The sequence below is a fragment of the Crocodylus siamensis genome, chromosome 12 (assembly GCF_052110815.1).
Source record: "Crocodylus siamensis isolate JL-2025a chromosome 12, ASM5211081v1, whole genome shotgun sequence".
Taxonomy (NCBI): domain Eukaryota; kingdom Metazoa; phylum Chordata; order Crocodylia; family Crocodylidae; genus Crocodylus; species Crocodylus siamensis.
In genome coordinates, this window is record NC_143406.1 from 50,027,849 (window position 1) to 50,051,851 (window position 24,003).

The 24,003-nt window shown below is 51.6% G+C and overlaps 1 protein-coding gene across 3 annotated transcripts in view; it reads right to left on the minus strand.

Moving 5' to 3' along the window:
• The window catches only part of SCNN1B (sodium channel epithelial 1 subunit beta), a 29,434-nt gene extending 6,831 nt beyond the window's left edge, over nt 1-22,603 (minus strand). Inside the window, exons 1-7 of one of the 3 annotated variants that reach the window (XM_090024424.1) lie at nt 22,298-22,603; nt 12,644-12,962; nt 10,906-11,224; nt 9,957-10,147; nt 4,918-5,021; nt 4,328-4,491; nt 3,473-3,580 (exon numbers count right to left, since the gene is read on the minus strand). In XM_090024424.1, the coding sequence (XP_089880550.1) occupies nt 3,473-3,580; nt 4,328-4,491; nt 4,918-5,021; nt 9,957-10,147; nt 10,906-11,224; nt 12,644-12,954 (1,197 nt within the window). In that variant the 5' untranslated portion in view covers nt 12,955-12,962; nt 22,298-22,603. Of the gene's footprint in view, nt 1-3,472; nt 3,581-4,327; nt 4,492-4,917; nt 5,022-9,956; nt 10,148-10,905; nt 11,225-12,643; nt 12,963-19,346; nt 19,491-22,032; nt 22,167-22,297 lie in introns of those variants that run through there. The other 2 variants (XM_090024422.1, XM_090024423.1) reach the window with 2 other exon arrangements.
• Between the last annotated feature and the right edge of the window lie 1,400 nt (nt 22,604-24,003).

A 24,003-nucleotide genomic window follows, 5' to 3' on the forward strand; every position in this document is an offset into this window, starting at 1 on the left:
GGCCAGGGCCAGTAATCAGCTGACTTTTGGCTCCAGCCCTGGCCCTGCACTGGGTCATTCTGGGCTAGGGACACCTAAGTTTTAACCAGCTGCACTAATAAGTAGAAAGAGCATGATTGGGATCTGATCCCAAAATCACACCTCTGCCATGCATGTATGGCATCTTTAAATTAATGTGTGCCAGGGGCCTCGTTCATTTGAAGGCTCCTAGGTGGTTAGGAAATGGAAAAGCCCAGGGTCTGTTTGAACCTAGTTGGCTCATCGGGTCAGCATTGTGAACACGCGCCATGGCACACTGGGAAGGGATGTGGCCAGGTTCCTATTCACAGCTGGGTTGACTGGTTGAGGGTAGGTGAACAAGATGCCTTAATCACTGAGCCTCACTCCAGAGAGAAACAGACGTTCAATCCTGTCCGTGATGCTGAGATTGCTTCTAGCGTTCGCTGAGACAGGGCTGCCATTTAAAAAATCCCCATGACTTTTGGTACAAGTTAATCAATTTGAAATGCTTTGTTACAGGCAGCAACTTTTATAAAGCTGAGCTCTCTTTCCCCTGGGAGGGTCCCAGCTGCCTGCTTAAGAAAGACAGAGTTCAGGCTCTGCCATTAACTCTTCCGCATGAGACCCCCGTGCAGGGAATATTTCTTAGTTGTCACAGTGGGACGAAACTGTGAAAGTAGCATTAGAGGCTCTGTGAAAAGAGAGTGAAATCTGGCAGGGTGTTAGGACCAGAGTGGTTTGTGCAATATAAAATATTTAATGACTTTATTGTGGCTTGATCATAGAGACATAAAAAAGTTCCATTTTGCTGGGAAGTCTGCAAACCTCCCTCGGGTGGCATGAATTTCATGTGGGCACGTCTGGAATCTGAGTCGTCGTTTAGAAACATTTAAAGCATTTGCTTAAGCATTTCTATCGACTTCTTTCAAAATACTGCAAAGTGGTGCAATGGTGGGTACATTTTTGTGAATGCAGAGGCATGAAATACCTGGCAGGCCACCCTGGTACAGGATGTCATTCTCCAGCCTAGTAGCAAATGAATTGAGGTAAAGGGCTTCTGCTGTTCCTCTGGGAAATGGACTTCCCAGAAGTCTGCCGGTCCTCACCAGGACGACTGCTTCCCAGTGCTGTGCTTATTCAGCCCCCTGTACCTGGCTAGAGCCTCCCAGGTGGCTCTGAGCGGGTGAATGCTTAAAACCAGTACCGTGCTTCACCCACTCCACTGACTTCATAAGTGTTCCCAGTTTCTCCCCCTTTGCTTCTGAAGTGAAGGAAAGGCAGGAGGGGAGTTGTGTTTCCAAACCCCATGTGTTCGTCTGAAAATGGCTTATTTCTCTTAAAGAAAAAGGATCATGAAAAAACCCAAGTCAGGTTTCCATGAGAAGGGGCCCCATGCACACATCTGTCTCCTGTCAAGGCGGCAGTAGCTCTGCCTGTTTGTCTGCAGGGTGCTGGGCAGGGTAAAGGTGCAGTCCACTAAAAACAGACGGCATAATAGTTACACAAGTCAGAGTCACTTTTAGCCTCTGAATGCACCGGAGCAGCAGCAGTCACACTATTTCCCAAAATATTTGAACGTTACAATCACAAGGCAAAGAATGTAATCACTGAATGGCTTCCTCTCTAGAACTGCCGGAGCCATTTATACTGCAATCGACCCGCAGAGGCAGACTATCCCAGACTGAATAGCCCCATGGTTTTAACGTAAGCAGCAGGTGAGGTCTGCGCTGATTCTTCAAGAATCCCCCACGAGGTCAAAGTTGGCTTTTGGGTGAACACGTGCAATGATTACAGGACAACCCTTCCAATTGGCTTGCCACCTATAATCAAAATCACAGCAAAAAAGCAAATGCTGTCTCGTTGTGACTGATAATGACATCCTGTCCTTGCTGACATTAGGTTGCCAGTCTCCTCCAAACACCTACAGCAACCAAACACAGGTTTGTGCCCTCTTGCTGCTTTAGGAGGAAAAAACCTGGCAAGGTGACACTAAGAGCATGCACTTCTGATTGCAATCCTCAGTCTCGTCTTGCAGCTTTCTGCTGGAGCACTCACTGGCCTGCAAGCCCAGTGAGTGACACTGATGAGCTGGCACCTGTTTGCAGCCTGGGCTGAGCCGTTTGCTGCGGGTAAACAGGCCTGTGCCAACCCCGCCTGGTGAAGCACGTGCCGCTGAGGATGGTGGCGTGTCTGATTGCTCGGGATCCCTGACACCTACAAAGTGGACATCTCTGCCGAAGAATGGCGTACATATATTTTGGCATCTTTGCCCAGCCTCCTTTGTGAGTGCTGAGCCTGGGAATGGACAAGCGCTCTCCAGCATCGTCTTCCTCACCCATCATGAGCCACTCCCCATCCTTTAGAGAGTGCCTTTGGTCTCTAGTCTCCCTGACCTAGTGTCCTTTTCCCGAGTGCCAGTTCTCTCTCTCCTTGAGCCCCTTGCACGCTCTCCCCTGTGTTGCTGGGTTTGTTTCCACCTGTCGCACCTTCCCTCCCTTCTCTGTTTGCATCTAGGCCTCTTGTCATTTTACTGCTCATGGGTCAAAACACATTTGGTGGATGCTGACATTTACTTAGGAGCTCTGTTTCCCCTTTGCAGCCTGGCTCCAAAATCCATTCCAGTTCACCCAGCAGCTCCCAGCCTTCTCTAAAAAAAAATGACTAATAGGATGTTTATCCCCGGTGCCCTTTTCTGTCCTCCCCAGTCTTCTACAAATCTTTACTTGGAAGAGGCAGACAGGCAGGACATGGGATGGCTTTTTGGAGGTAAGTGAAAAGAAGGAAAATTGGGAGAAATTCAGCAGGAAGGTTGCTGTTCCTGGGAGACTGTACACAGATCTGATGCACCTTGATATACAGATACTAATAATCCAGCATCCCTCATCTCTCACGTCTTTTCCCAGAGATCAAAGCTGCAAAGAAAAAAAAATGCTTTGCCATTTTTTCTTTGAGAACCAAATTGCTTTGCTTTGCTTGCACACTCCCCTTGCTTTGTGCAACGGTAAGGAATGCTGGGAAACTTGCTAGACTGCAGCTTTCCAGAAAGCTACAGGAAAGCCCCCAAAATCCAACTGGATAAAGTGAAAGGAACCACGTCCACCCAGCTCTCACTCTGCTCAGCTGTATTTGGGGGGAAAATGAGAAACTTAGCATTATACCTGATGATACTCTCTGCTGGTAGCTTAATTAAACTGAATTAGTAGCCAGAGTGCTCCACTTCTGATCATGGCACCATGCCCTGACATTCCCACTGGACTCGATGAGACAATTCACACACAGCGAGTTATTGAAATGCAGAAGCAGTGACAGGACAGGGGCTCTAATTTGTGCTGCTTGTTCTGCTGTTTTAGTGATGCTGACATGTTGCATTTAACTTTCTTGTTGTCTAGCAACAATGCGCAAAGGTTAAAAACATAAAGGGTTTAGGGGAAGAATGTTTTGAAACCTTGTCCTGGTTCAAAATACCTCTTACCTGTATGGAGTAGGAGGTGTTGAATCCCTTGTACAGATTTTTTACAGGGACGTCGGACCCATTCAGAGTGCAGTCGCTGTAGGGGTAACCCATCCGCTCAAGTTCATCCTGAAAGAAGACCAAAACCGCCTTGCTTGCTGCATGCCTGGTGCCAGGTCACTCCAGACACACGCATCCTGCACTTCCCACGTCCTTTACAATCCTGCAGAGGCCTCCATAATCGCAGGTATTTGCAGAACAACGCTCTAGAAAACCTTATGGGACAAGTGTTTATGGGAGACATATCTGTAACTGCTCTGTGCTTAGGGAGTGTTAGTGTTTATTGCACTGAAGTGTCTTCAGAGCCTCTCCCCAGGGATTGCCCTTGGCAGGGTCCCGGGTCCTCCCACTCTGGCACCCCAGACTGAGCCCCAGTGGTGCTTGATGACAGCCACATAGAAAGGGGAGGCTGCCCAGCTCAGAGAGGCACCACCTGCCACCCCGGTCTCGCTAAGGCTGAGGATGCTACTGAGAAGGGCGGTCGGGCGTGGGTGGGTAACATCAGTGGGATCAGGAAGGAGCTCCTTGCCCTGACAGCAACCAGTCCCCTGGGCTCCGGGGTCACATCCAGACCCCTCCAGCAGTAGCCCCCGATGGGAGCAGGGGAGAGGCAATGTGAGCTGCATCCCTGGGCTTCGGTAAAGCATTTAGTTGCATAAAAGTCTTCCAAAAACAATGTCCCCGACCCACAGCTAGTGTGTAACTTGACAGTTGTGGATTGAGCCAGTTCGGCCAAGACTGAAAACAAGTCTGGCTGCAGGCCCATCAGATAGCGTTGCTCCCAGACGACTTGCACTGCTGGAATGCCGCACATACCACTAACACGCCGATGGAGGTTTCTGTCCCAGACATTGCATAGATGCCCTGGTCTTTAAGGAACGGGAAGCTCTTCTGTTCATGCAGCATCAGCCTGGCCCCGGCCGCAGATGTCAGGTAGGGAATATAGTCGTGCTGGCTGATGTCCAGAATGAGCTTCAGCCCTGCAGGCACCAAACACAGCATTAAAAACCAGAGCACATGGGGCTGACCTGATGCTGGAACCAGGGGGATCGTTGGAGAACTGAGGACCCTTTTCTCAGCTTGTTCCCTGGGGAAAGCCCAGCCCTGCAGAGGAGACAGACCGGGCTCTGAGGTCACCCAGTGTTCACACTAGGGCCAACATGCAGAAAGGAAATGCCTGAGCCTGAGGGCATTTTCACAGGTCTTCAGCCTAAATGTGCTTTCCTTCCTTTTCCTCTTAAGGCTAGTTCCGTCCCCCACTCCTCTTCCTCACCTGTGCATCCCCTGCCCTCTCCCAAAGTAGCTTCATAGCCCCACAAAGTAATACCACTCATTAACCTCTGTCTGCCAGGGGGATGCTTCCCATCCTTTGCCCCTTCTTTCTTAGCCAGAGGTTTATTTCTTACCAAATTCTGCTCCAGGGTTGGAAGAAATGAGGGCTTCCTGGTCCATGCCCCAGTTAAAGATGTAGCAGTTGCCATGATCTGGGTGATAGATCTGGGTGAAGTTCCTGAAAGAATCGCAGAGCAAGCTGTGATCTCTGGGACAGCAGATGGGTGGGGGAAGAATGGGACTAAAGGAATGGAAGTTGGAGGATCTGGCTGCTTTCGCTACATGCAAAAATACAGCAGTTCCTTCCAGCCCCCACTGCTCCAAGCTCAACTGTTGATTGAATTGCACCATATTTGCTGGTGCAAGGTGCTGCCCCTGGGGAGGAAGAACCGGCACCATACCTACAGGCTGGGGAACTCCCTTCTCGTCAGGGCAGAGGCAGAAAAGGGTCTTGGAGTCATCACTGATGCCAACATGAACACGGGCCGGCAGTGTGGGGACGCGGTCAGGAAGGCCAACCGCACCTTGTCCTGCATCCACAGACGCATCTCGAGCAGGTTCAAGGAGGTGATCCTCCCCCTCTATGCGGCACTGGTCAGGCCGCAGCTGGAGTACTGCGTCCAGTTCTGGCACCGCACTTCAGGAGGGTTGGGGACAGCATGGAGAGGGTCCAGAGGAGGCCACTCACATGATCGGAGGCAGCAGGGCAGGCCCTACGAGGAGAGGCGACGGGACCTGAACCTGTTCAGCCTCCACAAGAGAAGGCTGAGGGGGGATCTAGTGGCCTGTTATAAACTAGTCAGGGGGGATCAGCAGGCACTGGGGGAGTCCCTGTTCCCCCGAGCACTGCCAGGAGTGACCAGGAGTAACAGTCACAAGCTGGCAGAGGGGAGATTTAGGCTAGATATCAGGCGGCTAGGGTCTGGAACCAACTTCCAAGAGAAGTGATGCTGGCTCCTACCCTGGGGGGCTTTCAGACAAGGCTGGACAGCCACCTTGCTGGGGTCGTTTGAGCCCAGTACTCTTTCCTGCCGTGGCAGGGGGTCAGACTTGATGATCTGCTCAGGTCCCTTCCGACCCTACTAACTATGCCACTATGAAACTGTGCTGTTGGAAAATGGCAGCAATGGAAATTCAATGAAGTCTTGCAATTCATTCCTTTGGCAAACACTAATATTACCTTTCTCCTTTTAAACCTTGCAGCGAGACAGACTCCAGATTCCCAGGCTGAATCCCCTGCCCCACCCCAATGGCAGGACGCTGGCTGGCAAAGGAGCAATGCGCTTTGGACAAGACATGGACCCTGGGAAGGTGTGTGCTAGCAACAGTCCCTGGCATGTGCCTTTCTTCCATGTTCTTCACCTACTGGTGCCCAAAGACACTCACATTGCATCGCTCACATGACATCATTTAAGGACAACCCTGAATTTGGAGCGTGGGGTTTAAGGCACCATGAAGGGAGGGTTTCCACAGTATGCCCGATTCATGGCTGGGAGGGCTGGCCTGTGCTCCTGGCTCATTTTGTGATGGCTGGATCGTTCCCATGCAAGCAGTGGACGGAGGGTGGTTGGCTGGAGCTCTTGCAATATAGCTGATCCTTGCACACAGGACCAGCCACTGGTGCTGCCTGACCCCAGGAATGGCCTAACAAGGGCACTGACGGCAGTCCCGTGTAAACCTTCTAGCAACAATGAAATCATGCAGTGCAGAGGGGGCACTCCAGAGAGGATGCCCACATTTAAACCGAGAACTAAGAGGCCAGGGTTCGCTCTGGGGATGTTGCAAACTGTACAGGGCATGTGGGGACTTGGGGCTGGTTTGAAACCGTCCTGCTGGGCTGTCCCGGAGGAGCTCTGGGAGTCAGCCCACGTCCTGCAGAGCCAGGGCCTCCGGGAGCGCAGCTCTCGTGAACCCCCACACGCACGAGCCCAAATCGAGTCAAGGGAGCACGAGGCCTGAGTGTGCCCAGCTGGGGCAGGAAGAAGGGGGAGGCTCCCTGCACTCCTACCCTCCTGCTGCCCTGTGCAGGGCAGAGCCTCTAGCTCAGAGGCCGAGCTGGAAGGGAGCCCACCTGTGCTTTCCAGCTCAGTGCTGCAGCGGGCAGAGGTGTGCACACCCAAATGCTGTAAGTGCCTGCCCTGGCTTGCGAGAAGGGATTAGCTGCGTTTGTATAAAGTCCCAGCTGTTTGTTCGGGGAGAGCTCAGTTAAGTTCTGTACAAACACCGTGCGGCAGTGCATCACAGCCCGGGCTGGGGTTATAGCTCATTCCCAGAACCACAAACAAAGGTCCGTGGCTTGCAGAAGTGAGGGCGGGAAAAGTGCATTTTCCAGGAACCCGTGGTAAGAAAAGATGTGCAACCAGGGGCTTGAAATTTGCCAAATAGCAGGTTGGAGCGAGAGAATTATTACCGGCTCGCAGGCAGATTCCCAGGGGCCGGCTTGCTGTGAGGATGCTGAGCTCTTACTTGCAGCTGTGGCCTTAGTAACTCATCCAAGGCCACGAGGAGTCAGTTCCCAGTCTTGATGCACAGTTACAGAATCGCAAAAAATTCAGGGTGGCAGGGGGCTCAGGAGGTCACATCCAGTCCAACCCCCAGCTCCAAGCAGGACCAGCCCCAGCTACATCACCCCAGCCAAGGCTTTGTCTACCTGGGGCTTCAAAACCTCCAGGGATGGAGACTCCTCCACCATTCCAGTGCTTTACTACCCTCCTCATGAGAGAATGTTTCCTAATATCCGACCTCAACTTCCCTTGCTGCAGCTGGAGCCCATTGCTCCTTGTCCCATCATCTGCCCCACTGAAACCAGTCCAACTCCATCCTCTTTGCATCCCCACTGTGGGGAGTTGAAGGCTGCTGTGAAAGCCTGACACCAGTCAACAGCAGCGGTATCTAGACTGCATGAACAGTTACTGGGGTGAGCAGGGCATTGTACATAGGTCTACCGCTTGTCCTAGGTGCAAAGGGCCACACCGAGCAGGGAGCAATGAAGTGTGCAGGTACAGAGTGGGGGACAGCTAGCCAGGCTAGGACTGCAGAAAACACCTGGGGGCTATTGTGGACTGGGCTATTGTGGCCAGTTGTGTAGTATTGTTGCCAAAAGGCCAATGGCACATTGGGATGTATTAGCAGGGGTGTCTCATGCAAATCATGGAAAGCGATTCTCCCACTCTCTTCAGCACTGGTGACACCTCACCCAGAGCCGTGTGTCCAGTTTTGGGCACTGCTCTTCAAGAAAGATGTGAATGAACTGGACCCAGTCCAAAGGGAGCAACAGATGACCTGAGGGCTAGAAAACAAGATTTACAGGGGAAGGTTGGAGGAACTGGGATTATTTAGTCTGGAGAAGGTGGCAGGGGTGGGGGTAGGGAATTGATAATTGTCTTTAAATACATGAAAGAAGAGTATGCAAAGAATGACAAGCATTTGCTCCCTGTATTCACAGAAGAAAGAACAGGAAATAATGGGCTTAAACCTCCCTAATTGCAATTCAAGTTAGAAAGCTGATCTTAATATTGAGCTCTGAGGCTGGTTCAGCTCTAAGGAAGTGTGGAATCCCTCGCCCTGTAAGTTTGGAAGTACAGGCTGGACAGATACTTGCTCAGGATGCTTTAGATGGGGTTGAACTTGCCTTGAGCAGGGGCTGGACTAGATGTGACCTCCTGAGAGCCCTGCCAGCCCTCTTTGCTGTGATATCTGCAGTATATACATGCTGATATATACTTTGGTAGAGTATAAATCAGCATAAGCTCTTCCAAAGGAAAGTAGAGTATATACTGATACTCTTTTTGCATGCTTTGGGGCACAGTCTCCCCTCTGTTGGTATGTGAATCCCTTCATTTTAATCCAGGTTCCACTCCAAAACCACAGAGAAAATACAACCTTTCATAGGAATGGGCCACTCCTTAACTTGATTTGAAAGCATATGCTGATCTGCCACTTGGTTTCCAAATGTCCTGCAGATGAAGGACACCTGCGGCGTCACTGATACCAGAACCATGTGGGCAGATCTGCTCGGGACCTATGTGAGGAGCCCGGTGCTGATGGACATAACCAGCAGTCAGGTGCAGCCTCTGCTTCGTGCGCAGGCAACCCTGCCTTATATAACAGGTGACTTCTCAAATTAAAACCCTCTGAAAGAAGCGATTAAGTCTCTGCGCTCGTGGCAGCACCAGGCCACTCAGACTTCTCCACTGGCAGGAGCTGCAGGGTGCAGACCTGCAGTCCCAGAGGTGGTCTCAGTTACTCAATGGGCGCAAATAAAAGAAAGAAAGCACACAATGGCATCGGGTGCAAAGCACGCTTCATTCCCACTGGCTCTGTGGGCAGCTTGGCTTCGGTCTGATACCTGCTGCCCTAAAGCCAGCTCCGCCATCGGTGCTGTGAAATGCCTGACCTGACTCATGAATAATTTGCTGCTTAGCATCATTTCTGAGGAATAACGTAGAGTTCACAGTGAGTAACTCCCTTCCAGAACCAGGTACCCACCCCTGCTCATGATTAAACAGAGAAGGTCTTCAGACTTTCCTAGCTGATTACTAACCGGGCGCTAATTGCAATGAATTAAAATCTGAGTCCTCCTGGAATTTTGCCGGCAGGGATTTCTGCGGCACATGAAACCTGGACTGTGAGCAGGTACCAGCAAACACGGTCGGGTCATACAAAGATCAACGTGTCCCTTCTGCAGCACAGGCGGGCAGTGTGAGCCCAGCACGTGCCCTCGTGGCATGAAGTGAATTGGAGGCTGTACAAAGCCCAGCCTGGGACTGGGGAACTTGCTCCGGCAGCCAGCCGATGCTGGGATCCCTGCTGCCGTGGCTTCCCTGCTCTCCTGCCAGAGCTAGCCAGAGAAAAGCCAGCGCAGGCATGCCTGCCCATGCTGCAGTCACACCGCTGGCTGCAGGGCATCCCAGCCTCACCAGGAATATCTTCTGCTCTGCCCCTGCATGCCCGTTCCAGCCAGCATCAGACCCAAGAGCTCCGTGGAAAAGGCTCTCCAGCATTCACCAGGGAGCACTGTCATTGCTCGAGCCAATGGACCCCAGCAAATGTTTGCACCCCCTCACACCCCAACTGGCAGAGCACAGTGAGGAAATCAGTGGGTTGCACATACTTGTGGTTGCAGGGCTCTGCCCCGTACAGACAGGCCAGGATCATGTCCTCAGCCTGGTAGCCCATCTGCTTTCTTTCTTCCAGGGGGACTTTTGCGAAGATGCTGGTGGACTGCAGCACGTACCACTCCATCACTGCCTGGGCCGCACTGGTGAAGTTCTTGTAGACGCAGCTCTTGCCCTTCTCCCTGCACTGAACACACACAAGTCCAAGCTCTGCTGGCCACTTCTCTCTTCTCCTCCCACCTGATGCCAACCTGCCTGCTTATTCCTGAGGAACTGAATAGGAACCAGAGCAGACGGGAGCTGCATGGATAGCTGGATGCTCCCAGAGACCCAGTCAGAGAACTCCCCGCTCTCTGCAGGGGTCCTGAAGCACCCGATGGAAATCTGGAGTGGGTGCAGAAGGCCTCGCTCACCTTGTAGGAGGGCCGTAGGGGACACCACCCCCCCACCGGTCCCACAGGGTGGTTTGTAAAGCCAGCCCCCAAGATCTGGCCAAGCCAGGAGCCCCCCAGGAGTTTCTTTAGGGTGCATTGGATGTCACTGGTTCTTCATAGGAGAAACCAGGCTGGCCGGGAAGCAAAGGCCATCTGCTGCATCGCCCTCGGGCATGGCTGCTGGGCACCACATGATAGCTGCGCGGGCAGCCTTGGGGCTGTAGGTGCAGCCGTGGCCTCTGCGCTGCCTCCACAGGGTGCTGTGGCTAGAAAATCCTCAGGACGGTGAATCTCCCGCCTGCACTGGCCTCTGCATTAGAGAGACTTTTGGCTCTGCCAAAAGTGCAGCCCTGCCCAGGGCCCCGTATGCAACCCCCATGCAGGGCGCATCACCGTGACCCCCTGTGCCCGGCTTGATGCCTGGCCTGGTTCCCATCGAGAGCTGCAGAGTGCAGCTCGGGCCCCGCGTATCCCACTGTGCACGGAAGTAACTCTCAGAAGCTCCCCTTACCAGCTTCATGGCCACCTTGTACTTCTTGGCTTCTGCCGTGCTGTTGGATGGGCTGGGAGAGGAGCTGTTGTGCTGGGTCCTGGCGCCGGTCCAGTTGGTCGTGAAGATGTCGATGATGGGCTGGTCGGGGTGGCTCTCGTCAATCAGAACCAAGGGGAGCTGATTCCACAGCTGCAGGTCCAGCGCCTGCGAGCCGTTCTCGCTGCTGTTCACTGCCAGGGGGGAAACCGGGTCCTGTTGTCCACTCTGGAGGATCCTTTCCAGGGCCGCATCAATCAGCTTGTCCATCTCTTTCAACAGATGCTTCACTTTTGAGTACCTGAAGGACAAAGAACTGTTAGCAGGTGCCACACGGGTGGCAGCTGCGGGGAGCAGAGTCCTCCAAGCCCTCGGAGCAGCTCTGTGCAGGGAAGGCAGAGCTTGGTTTGTGTCAGGGAGTTACTGAACAATGAGCAAAGTGTGATCTGTGCTAAAACGTGCCTTCTGGCTGCCAGACACTGGTGCAAAAACCAGGTGTAACATCAGGCAGGAGACAAACCCGGTTGTCCTGATTATGGCGATTTGCTGTGGTTTATACGGCATGAATATCAACAACACTATGTGATCTTTTGAGCCGTTCTTTTGTGCCTGGTTTGGCAGCCAGCTGACTGGATGGAGTCTGCCACGTTAGTCTGAAACCAAGCAGCAGGCAGGGTAGATTTGCACCGTACAGACTAACTAAAGTAAAGAGAGTGAACGCAAGCTTTCGTGGGCTACAGCTAACTTCTACAGGGATCTGATCTGGAAATAAAAGACACCTCCAAGCCAACTGGCTATCTCTGTGTCTCCTTCATGCTTTGGGTCACACTATGGGAATGTAAAACGGTGTCAGTGGAATCACTATTGTTGCTGCCTACCTTCACCAGAGTTACTGGCAGCATCTACATGTGCGATTAGTGAGACGTAATAAACTCCTGGGTGCAGCATCTTCACGTGCACCAAGGACAGAGCAGTTAGAGCCAGGGTGGAGCAGCCCCAGGATGGAAGGGGGCTTGGGGGGGTCGGCCCTGGGCTCTGCGTGGTGGTGGAGGGGCTGGCTGGGGCATGAAGGTGCTCAAGTGCGAGCCTGGGTGGCAGGCAGCCCCCACACTTTAGTACCCTTGTGTCTGCGCCAGCCCATCACCGTTTACACATGCCTTTCAGCAGAGTTTGTTACTCTGCCATAAGACGGTGCTGTTCCCAACTAACTTACAGCAGAGTTAATTAATCTACTGCACCCTAATACTGATGCTCCTGTAGACAGTGACGCTCTACTGCGCAGCTAATTAGGCAACTCTGCAGGGAAGCGCACGTGTGGATGGCCCCACTGTGAGACTGGCAGTGAGGTAACTAAGAGCAAATGGCAGCTTGCAGGGTCTGTCCTGAACAACCTGGGCAGCATTCACAGTGAGAATAAGGAAGGGGTTTCTCAAAGCTCTTTTTTCGCTGCCTGCCATGGGCACGTCTGTCCTGCACTCGTGAATGATGCAGCGTGCACCGTACAGACGTGAGCTAGGTTGCTGCAGGTTCATTCTTTCTGAATGGGGTACAGTGGACAAGGACTGGCCGCGGGTCCCTAGCTAGCACTGACTTCTCAAGCGGCTCCGGAGCCCCATGGGGCAGAGCATCGCTGATCCGTGGCAGCCTTCACTGGGAGCACCATGTAGCAAGTCAGCGTAACAGCTAATGCAGGAGAGTTTGGTGCGTCAGGGAGACTCACTTGAATGGGTTGGCATTGCACACCGTGACAGCTGGGAACTTCATGGTCTTAAATCCGATGGAGAGAGATGAAGTGACATTATAGGAGAGATATGTGTTTATGAGGATCCCCCACTGCCAGAAGACTAGTGACGCGAAGAGGAGAGTCAGGAAAAACCAGATGAATTTCTTTTTTGGCCCCTCTCGGATGATGCGTTTAGGTCCATGCGTGTTGGTGTTATCGCAGTACCAGACCAATAGCTCTTTGTATGTGTATCCAGGGCCCTTCTGGAGGCGATGCAGCGCTCTAATGAAATACCTCTTCAGGTTCATTTTACTGTCTGTAAACATAGAAAAAAAGAAGTCAGGACAACCTAATTGTGACCAGGAGGGGTTTAGATTCTCTCAAATACGCTCTGTGAAAATAAAAATGTATCTGGGATAATAGCATGTTGATAGGACCTGCAGTTTCACAATGCTTTTAGGACACTGAGAATCAGATTTTCCTCTCTCATCTCTAAATCCCTCTGCAAAGGAGATGCTCCATTGGCTACAACAGAATTACACTGTGGAGGAGAAGAAGGATTAAGCCTCACATTTGAAAGGCTTTATGGCTCAGGAAAATTGCAGGTATGGAGAATTGTACCATTTGAAGGAAAGGCAGTTGACAACTGGTGAACTGAATCAGCTGTAGGTGTTTACCTGTCAGTTCCTAGCCCATGATCAATGGAAGCTAAACCAAGCTGTTCCCCTCAGCCCCCAACTGAAACAGGATTAGATTATCACGGTTTAGCTTCACTTACTGGGAACAGACACACAGAGCGACTGCAACAGCTCAGCTGACCCACAGGCCTACCTACAAGTCTCCCAAGCCCCTTTAAAACAGCAGAATTGTACATGTGTCTAGACTCTACATTTCACCTTTTCAAAGGGGGTCTCTCAGATTCGGGCGTCCAGGCTAGCGCACTTAGGAGCTAGTTATTAGATCTGCTCGGCATCTGCTGAACCTTGCAGGTACTTGGAGAGTTCAGAGCATTGCATCATAGCTGTCTTCACCTTGGTGCTCAGAAAGGGAAGACCAACACAGTGAGGCAGTTTCTGAAACTTTGCCTGTTAGTGGCTTGCCCATGGAGTCAGTGGCAGACTCAGGAAAGGAAACCATGTCTCTGAACCTCTGTCCATTTCTGGACAGAGAATATGTAGACTTTTCTGAGAGTCTTCCAGGTTATTGTGCCTAAATAGGACTGGGCATTGTCTTCAGAACTAAGATGCAGGTGCTCCCATTACAATGCAAAGCAGTACTATTTACGCCTTTTGGCAAGTAGATTGATTGTGCAATGTGTGCAGATTGTGTAATTTCATTATGTAACTTGGGCAATAGAATAAAATGCATAAGACTCTTTACACCTATCATGCCCTCAGCTAAGGAAAGCCAGTGAGGTCCAGGCAGGAAGGAGATTTAGGAACCTATTAAGATCTCAGTTGACTTGCATCTGCTGCATGTGTCTGCTCTCAGTGCGCTCAGCTCTTACATCACAGACCTCGGCTAAGTCTGCAGCGAGACAGCACGGAGGAGGTTCTTCCTGTCAGGCTCCTCAGTTGGACAGTATGAACCATATAGGAGCAGTCTTACTCTCTCCTCGTGGTCTGTATTACCCCAGGGGAAGTCAATATTAGATTTTTAAGCTCTCACTTCCAGTGCTGGAAGGGTTCTGGAGATGTCTCCTGCTATCCCAGAGCAGGGCGTATCTGGCTATACAGAAAATCCTTCCCAGAAGACACAGGTGATGAAACGTATACAAGGATGAGGAGTATTAATTGTGGAACATTTGGGAGCCTTTTGTAGTCTAGGGTGTATTATCTTAGAGGAAGGTACCAGTCTTCTGACTGCAAAGGACTGTCAGTCCTGACTCTGGTCTTCAGCCTTTGTCTGCACTGGTGTTCAAATTGCATGAGTGAGGCTGAACTGGTTGTGAACGGCTTCCAGGCTAGCTTAGCTTAATCTGCAATGTGAAAGGAGCCCAAAGGGGTCCAATCTAAAATGGTTGGAGAGGGGGAGGTATTGGCATCGCATCAGACATCAGATACATCCACTTCCCAAGGAGAGCAGGAGCGGGAGGCTGGACACAGCAGTGTCTCTTTCACAAGACTACATTGGCCATAGGGGGTGGTTGCCTGCCGGAGAAGGGACAATATGTTGATTTTTTTCAAATTCCTTTGTCTTGAAGATACCATCGGTACGCTTTGCACTGCTTATGTGAAGGATGCGGCATATTTTGCATCAGGATTGTGAGTAAACAGTACATTTTGTGCTGTGATTGTACGGTGGGAATGTGTGTTACTAAATCTTTATATCTTGGGGCAGAATTTCACAACAGAAGAGAAAAAACCTGTTGCTTAGAAAACCATTCAGAAACTTAAAATATTGGCAGGAGGAATCAAAGCTCCCTGCTGCGCACGGCATGAAGCATATTGGAAACAGCAATGTGGAAAGGTACAGGATCAGCCATGTTTCAAGGATCAGTGATATTCAGCTACGGAGAAGCTAAATTGAATGGTTTTGCTTTTAGGCAAAGTTACTTTTAATCATTTTAACCCCAAGTAGATAAATTAGCAAAGGGGCAAAGGGAAGTGGTAGCGGTGGCCAGGTGCTGGGGCACAGGCCCTGATAATTCAGAGGTCCTTCCTATGTCTGAAAGGAAAAGGCCTAAAGGCCAACCTGCCTGGATGCCCCTCGTCCCCTGGGCTAGTCTGCTGTTCAGCTGCAGAGCAGAGGAGCTGGATCATAACAGGAAAGCTTGGCTGCTTATGGGAAGCCCATGGAGAAGCCTTGCAAGTCTGGGCCGTGCTGCAAGTGCAATGGGTTTGAAGGTGTGTTCACACAGCGCAAGGCAATGCTGTGCAGAGGTACAGAAGCTAGCTTAGTCCCGGGAGCTGCATCTCTCTGGTAGCCCAGAGCTAACAGACTTCATCTCGTCTCAAGCGCATGCCGAGATGGAGAAAACTCCCTCTGGCTATCCTGGCCGCTGACTCCCCACGCGTCGGCGGGGTCCCACGGCAGAGAGATCTGTCTAGGTAACCTTGGGGAAACCATCAGGCCCACCTGGCTGTAGGACACAGGACCAGCAGCAATGCTCTCAAGCTGCAATAGGGGAAATTCAGGTTGGAGATTAGGAGGCACTTTCTATCAGGGTGGTCAGGCGTTGGAACAGGCACCTCGAGAAGTTGTGAAATCTCCATCCTTGGAAGCTTTCAAGAGCAGGTAGACGGACACTTGGCTGATGGTTTTTGACAGGGATGATCCTGCCTGGAGCAGGGGGCTGGGCTAGATGATCTTGTGAGGTCCCTTCCAGCCTGGCTTTCGTATGAACCTATTAGGCCCACAGCACAGAGAACAGCTTGAAATATGTCTGGCCTTTTCACCTTAGCTGCTATATGAGTGCTTGTTCAATCTCAGGTGAGAACCTCAAGGTTGGCCTTGGTTGAACCGGTTTATGTGACAGAGGCACTGAGTGCCAGAGAAGACTGGCAAGAACAAGCTGATCAGAATTAAAAAAAAAAATCCCATTAACATAATTGTATCAAATTAAAATTAAAACATACCTGAACTCTTCAGGGAAAATTCAACCGTGCTGGACAAAACTGACTGCATGATCTGAGAACTGTGTTCACTGTGCTGTTTACCAGCCTTTCCCAGTGGCCAGATGGGGCTTGAAACCGAGGTGACAAGCTGGGTTTTGGTTTGGTAGAAAAAAGATACCAGAGAAGGGGATTCTGACCCCACTGTACAGATCTGTCAGAGACGTGATTCTTCTGAGAGGATGGGAAGGAAGCTATCGTCTCCTTTCATATTAGGTCTTCTGAGTCTGAAGTTCAACAAATGGTTGTGGGGCTGGGGGACAGGACTGGCGAGGAGAGGCCGAGGGACCCGGGCTGATTGAGTCTGCAGAAGAGCAGACCGAGGGGGACTGAATAGCAGCCTTCACCTCCCTGCGGGGGGGCTGCAAAGAGGATGGGGCTGGGCTGTTCTCGGTGGGGCAGATGGCAGGACAAGGAGCAATGGGCTCAGGTTGCAGAAAGGGAAGTTGAGGTTGGATATTAGGAGAAACTTTCTCCCGAGGAAGGTGGTGGAGCACTGGGACAGGCTCTCCAGAGCGGTGGCGCAGTCTGCATCCTTGGAGGCTTTTAAGACCCAGCTCGACACAGCCCTGGCTGGGATGATGTAGTTAGGACTGGTCCCGCTTGGAGCAGGGGGTTGAACTAGATGGGACTGCCTGAGGTCCCTTCCAACCCTCATTTTCTAGGATTATATGATCTGAAATCAAAATGTTTCTATTTTCTGTCTTCTCAACACATACATCTTTGAATTAATTCAATGATGATGCATTGCACTTGAGTGTGTGTGCATGTGCACACACACAGGGTTCCTTATCTTTATAACTGAATACAATTAACAGCCCACGTGTTATTCTTCCACTTGTATTTGTCTTCAATTCTGCAGTTGCCTTCGCACCCACTTACTCTGCACCTTGGAGGTATTGCCTTGTAGTCATACAACCAGTGGTGCGCCTCCCCCAGGAACAGCAATGGGAGATAGCAGAGATGGACATTTTCTAACCTGTCGCATCCAGATCTGCCCTCAGCCGACTGGATAACACGGCCATAAGAATGCCTGTGGCCTGTCTACACTAAAGCTCCCACCAACAGAGCAAAATGAGCAAGTAATAACGCAAGGCACAGGGAGATGTCTCTCCCCCAGCCACCCACCCCAGGCCTGCTGGCACAGAGGAGCTTCCTGGGGATAGAGCCATTTACCAAAATGAGTTGTGAAGTAGAATTCGAGCTAATCTGTCTTATCTGATGTACTTTGCTAGGCCTCAACACTGCGCGGTGGGGCAGCTCTCTTAGCACTGCTTTGTTCACAGGGGCCAGGTAAATCAGATTAGTCCCAACTAGTTTTGAATGGGGTTAAAACTGGCTCAGAAAATTGCTTTATCCCAATATAGAGGGAACTAGAGTCCTTACTACCATGAGTTAACCCTGACCTGCCTTAGCTTTTTGCACCAGGCCCTTAGCCGATAGAGACTGGGAGATGGAGGGGTCTGGGCTAGCGTTTCTGACTTACTGGCAGAATGTATAATCCAACCGCTGAGGTCAAACAGGCTTTTATGCCACACTGTCTGCTACTCGGTGGGCTGTACCCTGGTCTTAGCAGACAGGTGCCAGATGAGAGCAAGTGGCACCACCCGACACTACTGCCCAGATCATTTGCTAACCCCTCCATCCCATCACACCCTGAGACAGGGAACACAGGCCTGGGCTTTTCCCCTCACTCCCTTCACCACCAGCATCCTACCGCGTAACACCAGATCTCAGGTGGTCCTACCAACCTGGAGTCCAGCAGCACCTTCAAGCAGAGCAATGCATGCCTTGAACCTTTACTTAGGGCCGAGATAGGATTCATCCCCACTGCTTGCAAAACTGCAGCAGCAGCTATAACTAGGCTGGAGACTTTCGAGCTCCCCACTGCAGCTTTTGCAAGTCTTTGGTTAACTGTTCTTCTTTCCCTTATAATCTGGGGACTCGGTTGCCCACCAGTCAAACGGGTGCCAACCTCCTCTTCTGCATCTGTCCCTACACACTGCGGTTCTTTTCCAGTATTTTGATAAGGAATAAGCTCTACTTTCCTTTCCTGGTCTAGTGCAAAATATAGCACACTGCTCTGCTGTAGTTCTGAGCATCTCAGTAGCATCTCTGGATCTCAAGGTGTTTGCCAGTGTCAGGTAACATTGCCAGCCTGCAGTAGATCATTTCCAGTAGACAGTCGGTACCTTCATCATTCTCTGGAGGCAATTAAACTTTGGTCCCTGTTTGCATCTATCAGCAAATTGCTGTTACATGAAACTGCTTTCAAGAACTGCTCCTGAAATCTTGCATGGCCATATGCATTTCTCTCTGGCAGAGGCCCCAGTCACATTGTGCCTGCCAATGTACTCAAGAACAGTTGTGCATGTGGTCCTAGCATGGTCTGATTCACCTCTCTCTACCTCTCTCTAAGAGCCAGATATCCCCTCAGACTACTATTGAAGGTCTGAGTGAAATCCCTACAGACTTCATTAGGAATGGGATTAGATGTTGTGTTTTAGATTACACTCCTGACTACCAACTATGACCCCAGCTGACTTCCTGCCCTTTGGGCAGGGGGCTGGACTCGATGATTTCCCGAGGTCCCTTCCAGCCCTAATGTCTATGAAATCTATGAAACTAACTTTGTACAGTTTGGCTAGCACAGTTCTCATTTAAGGGGGGAAAAAAGTCCTGGATCATACAGATCAGAGAAACCACTCAAGACCTCTGCTGGTGCTAGCCACATTTGAATGCCAGTTGAGACCCAGTTCCAACACTAGCACAGACAGAGCTTCCCTCTGAAAGGGGTACCTATACTTCCTGCACAATCCGCAGCTGATCATACGCCATCTTTTCCACAGCCTAAAGAAAAAAACGTGGCCAAATAATCATATCGACCATCTTTTCCTGTGGATAAGTAGGAAGTTAGGTTGCAAAACTAAAATTGGAGCATAGTATGGGAAACTATTCTCCTCCAATTTTACTTTTGCAACCTGAATGTAGAAGTATTTTTATTTTATGACTAGTTTATAGATTGGCCATGTAACAAAACTAGAAGAGTACTGTACACACTATTATCAGTTAGTGAAAATATTTACTGAGTCTGACGGATGTGTAACACGATCAGCAAAGGCGTTGTTGTTGGTCCATCCGCAGACAGCGATTATTGCACGTAACTGGCTGATTCGGACCAAGATCCAGCCTCCTTGCAGGGTCGGCTTTCCCAGACAGATGCTTAATGCTCACAGAGATTCAAGCGTCACTAAAAGCATGAGATGTAAAAAATGACCGACTGTATTTAAGAGTTTAAAAGACTGGCAGTGCTACTGCTAACCCTAACCCTAGCCTACTTGCTGAGTCCTATGTTTCTCCTGCAAGAGTGGATGGGTTTGCAGACCGATGCAGTGAAGACCCCAGCACGCTCTTCACTGGGTGATGCGTGATCGTAGGAGTCAAAGGACAGCAGGGCTGGAAGGGACCTCGTGAGGTCACTAGTCCAACCCCTGGCTCAAGACAGGATCATTCCTGACTAAACCATCCCAGCCAAGTTCGGTCTAACCTGCTCCTACAAGTTTCCAAGAATGGAGGTCCCACAGCTTCTCTCCTCAGGTGCCTGTTTCAATGCTGGAGCACCCCGAGAGTCAGAAAGTCCCTCCTCATCTCCAACCTAAATGTCCCCTGCTGCAGCTTCTAGTCCTGTCCCCTACAACCACAGCGAAACACTGCTCGTCCTCTCAATAGGATGTTGCTGAGTACATCAGTTCATGTTGTGTGGCTAAAAAGTGAGGCCCTACCAGTTTCTTGGGACAAAGCCTTTTATTCTGGGATCCTACAAGGTTACAAACCTATTGTCCCATGCTTGCTATTTGTGTGAAGTCCAATCCTTGGGCTCTTTGCACTGGACTCAAGACCCATCAATGAGCCCAGGTACAGATCATCCTGGGTGGAGGGAGTGCCCACGACTTGTGAAGTGTTTGAATTAACACTTTGCTCAGTTGCCATTCAAGCTGCTGAGTGTAAAGGGCTGTCCCTGCCCTATTTTGATGTGGAGTCCCTGGATTAAATCATGGTCTGTTTTTAGCTCCTGAGAACAGAGATGGAATAAACTGTGGGCATGGAGCAGGGGAGCTCTACCCAGCAGCTTCCTCCCAAGTCTAATGTTAAAGTCAGTGAGTGGATCTCAAACCTTTTGGTACCAGGTCCCCTTTGTAAACATCAAGAGGCAGCCCTGAGCCAATGCCCCTCGCTCCGACCTGCTGCCCTCTGCCCCCAGTCTGCTGCCAGCCTGCAAGGGAAACGCCCCGGTTTCCCATGTTTTCTCCTTTAAAGGAGACTCTATTTTTAAAGTTCATTCGCGACCCTTTCATATATCCTTGCAACCCACGGGTTGAGAAACATCGGTTTAAGTGATTGTAATGACAATCGGTATCCTAGTTGGATCCAGTAACTGCTTATACGCCCCTGAGTTTGGCGGTGGGTAGGATGCTGCCCAGAACAAAGGCCTGGGAGGTATTTAGAAAGCCAGACCCGAACGTGCGATGCCTTTTGTCAGGGAGATCTGAACATAAGAACACAGGCGCACATACGTTACACCCCGCGTCACACCTGCCTGCACAGCGTGCACGCTCAGAGGAGGTGTTTGACAGCGGGAAAGGACGGGAAAACCTCAGGTTCCCAGTGGTAGGTCCGACCCTTGCAAGGCGCATGCTGGAGTACGAGAAACGTCCCACTCCAAACGCACTGCGCAAGGGACTCTACCTTGTACGAGGAAATCAAAGTGAAGAATGACCCTCCCTTGTATTCTGTTCAATAGCGAACGTGCTGGAAGAAGCAGGACCTAAACAGACTAGCTTTAGCCTGGTGAACAAATAATGTCCAGGTATTCAAACTGTTCACTGGGAGTCTTGATTCCTGCTCCAGGGACTGAGATAAGTTGCTTGTCATTGTAAAAAAATGTAAAATAGAGCGCTTTGTGAGCACAACGGGAGCGCTGTGAATAGCTGGGCTAGCAGCTTGGAGCAAAACCCTCCTGTCTGGAATACGTATTTCCAGAACGGTTGTGCAAACTGAGAGTTTTCCACCCCTAATGTGGATGCCTTTACTTTTAATGCACTGCCCTTCCTTGCAGCGTTTTCACCGTCACCTGCGGGAGGCTTCAGTTCTGTGGTTTCCTTCTGCTCCCGCACACGGGTATTAGTTTGGGGGTTATTCCCTTACTTTAGATGTTTGCTGTTTCTTCCCTCCGTGACTACATCTCCGCTCTGTACAGCCAAAAGGCTTGTCACGGCCATGAAGCAAGAGACCTCACAAGTCCGTGCTCTTGCTTCATCGCCTGACAGCTGGAAGTTGACAGGTAGGAAATAGTCCAGGCAGAGCCTTCTTGCTGGGTTGCCAAGCGCTGCATTTGTTCCGCCGAAACGCGCCGCTTTGTTCCCGATTGCACGCACCGCCTCCCGCGCCCTACAAGCCGCCCCGAAGCGGGCCGCGCTCTCGGGGCCGTGCCGGGCCGGGCCGTGCCGTGCCGGGCCGCCCTTCCTGCCGTTCGGCCCGGCGCCCGGCTTTCTCCGCCAGGCCCCGGGCCGCGCGTCCTCGGTGGCGTCCCGCGTTGCAGCCGGCGCGGCACAAGCCCCTCGCGGGCGGCCGAGGCTTGCCCGTACGGACCGCAGCCCCGGCGGGCCCCTGCCCCGCGGGTGCGGACCCGCAAGCGGGGCGCCGCGAGCGGCCGGGCCCGCGGGGAGCAGGCACCGCAGCCCCCGGGGCGGGGGCCGGGGTCGCGGGTCTTACCTGGGCGGCGGCGGCGGCGGCGGCGCTCGGCGGCCGGCATCGGGGCGGGGCGGGGCGGGGCGGGGCGGGGCGCGGCGGCCACACCCGCCCCGGGCCGAGAGCGGGAGGCGCGGAGCCCGCGGGCGGGCGGCCGCGGCGGGGTCTGCCCGGCAGCTGGAGGCCGGCCCGGGCCCTGGGCCCCGCGCGGGCGGGCGGACCCCGCCGCGGCCGGCCTCTTGCGGGCTGCAGGAGCTGCTGCGCCGCGTGCGGAGCGAGCTGGACTCACCCACGCTTTGCCCAGCCGGGCGGCCACCTGCTCCAAATTCAGTCCGAGGCCACGGGCAGACACGGTTCTTCGGGGAAATGTGGTCTCTTTTATGACAGCACCTCAGTAATTGGGCAAAATGTTCTTCACGAGCTTTCAGGCACGCTTACATGGCAGAGAGCACACTCGCCCACAGAACCTGTCTGCCGGGTGCTTAGACCAGCGCCCCGGAACAGGCTCCGGTCGCGGCGCGTTTCCTTGACCGGGAATTGCGGCAAACCGGGGCTTCGGGATCCGGGCGCCCTGGGTCCGCCTCCGCGCATCTCTGCTCCTTTTCCGGGGAATTTTCCTGACTCTTCCACTACAGGGAAACTGGGTTTCCACCTTGCTTAAGACCATGATGCGAGGCGCAGCTCTGCTGTCAAAAGCACTGGGCGGAGATGGTTTCTCACACGGCGGGAACGACCGCGTTGTTGCAGCACTCTGTGCCAGTCACCTGTAATTACACACAGGGCTCCACCAGATTTGTGCTTTTTATAGGAAGCATTTTAGAAGTGAATGAAGTTCAGTCTTACCAAAGGGAGCAGTGACTCTCAAACTGGGGTACGGGGGGACATAGCAAACTTGAAGAGGTTATGTGACCAGGAGGAGTGGAAAAGCAGAGGATGGGAAGGACATCTAGAGTAGAGCACATTCCTTTGAATATTACACTTTTCCTAAAACAACATATTTCTTCAAGAAATGGCTTGTCTTTTAAACCCGAGTAAACCGCTCTTATAGTCCCTGTAGAAGCTGTATTCTTGCACACGTGTCTTCATTTCATGTTTTATGTTTTGCTTAAGTTGAAAGTCAGTTTGAGTGCATTTGAAATTCAAGGGCGTCGTATCTTTGAAGGATAATGGAGGAATAAGAAGAAGAAAAAAATGAAGACCCGCTCTACATTATCTCCTGGGCTGTTGGAGAGGTTGCAGCCTGGTTGTAGTGAAATGGAGTGGGACTTCCTGTAATCCACAGCATGGCACCTAGCGGCATCATAGCAAACTCGCCGAAACAGGGCTTCATGACTCAGAAAGGCTGAGAACCAGCGTGCTGGACGAGAAGCTGTATGATGCAAGAACACAAGACGATCCTGAAGGCCTGGAAATGTTCGTGGTCAGACCGTCTCTGCTATCTGTAAATCTACCTACGCCAGCTGTCTAACACCGGGGCTGTGTGATGTCGGCTAGATTCCCCTTCTGGCAAAATCTCATCTTTGACTTCACTTCTTACCTTGCCCCTTGCTGAGGCCCGGGTCAGAGCATCCAACATTACGATCTGTGGCCACATCCTAGCCAGCCTCAGACTGACTCCTGGGCTCTGCTCTTATTACAAAAGCCTGTTTAAAACTATTCTAAGTTCCTTCCTGATGTTGCCTGGATTGACCTCCCAAACCTCACCTCCTCCTTCCCTTTTCACAATTTCAACATCGGCAGCGGCTGACCCGTCTGCAGTAGCTCCCCGCTATCTTCTGCCTCGTCGCTCTCTGCCTTATTTCACATCTCGGTGTAGATGCTCGTTTTCCCTGTGCCCGTACACCTTAGTGCAACTCCCTCTGCTGCTGTTGGTGGTGGCATTCAGCTAACTATTTGGGGATGTAGAAGTAAACGGCTCCAAAGAAGCCCAGGCCATTTCCACTGCAATATTATATGAGCTTTTAAAACAAAGTTTGCTGTTCTCCTCCATCAGGG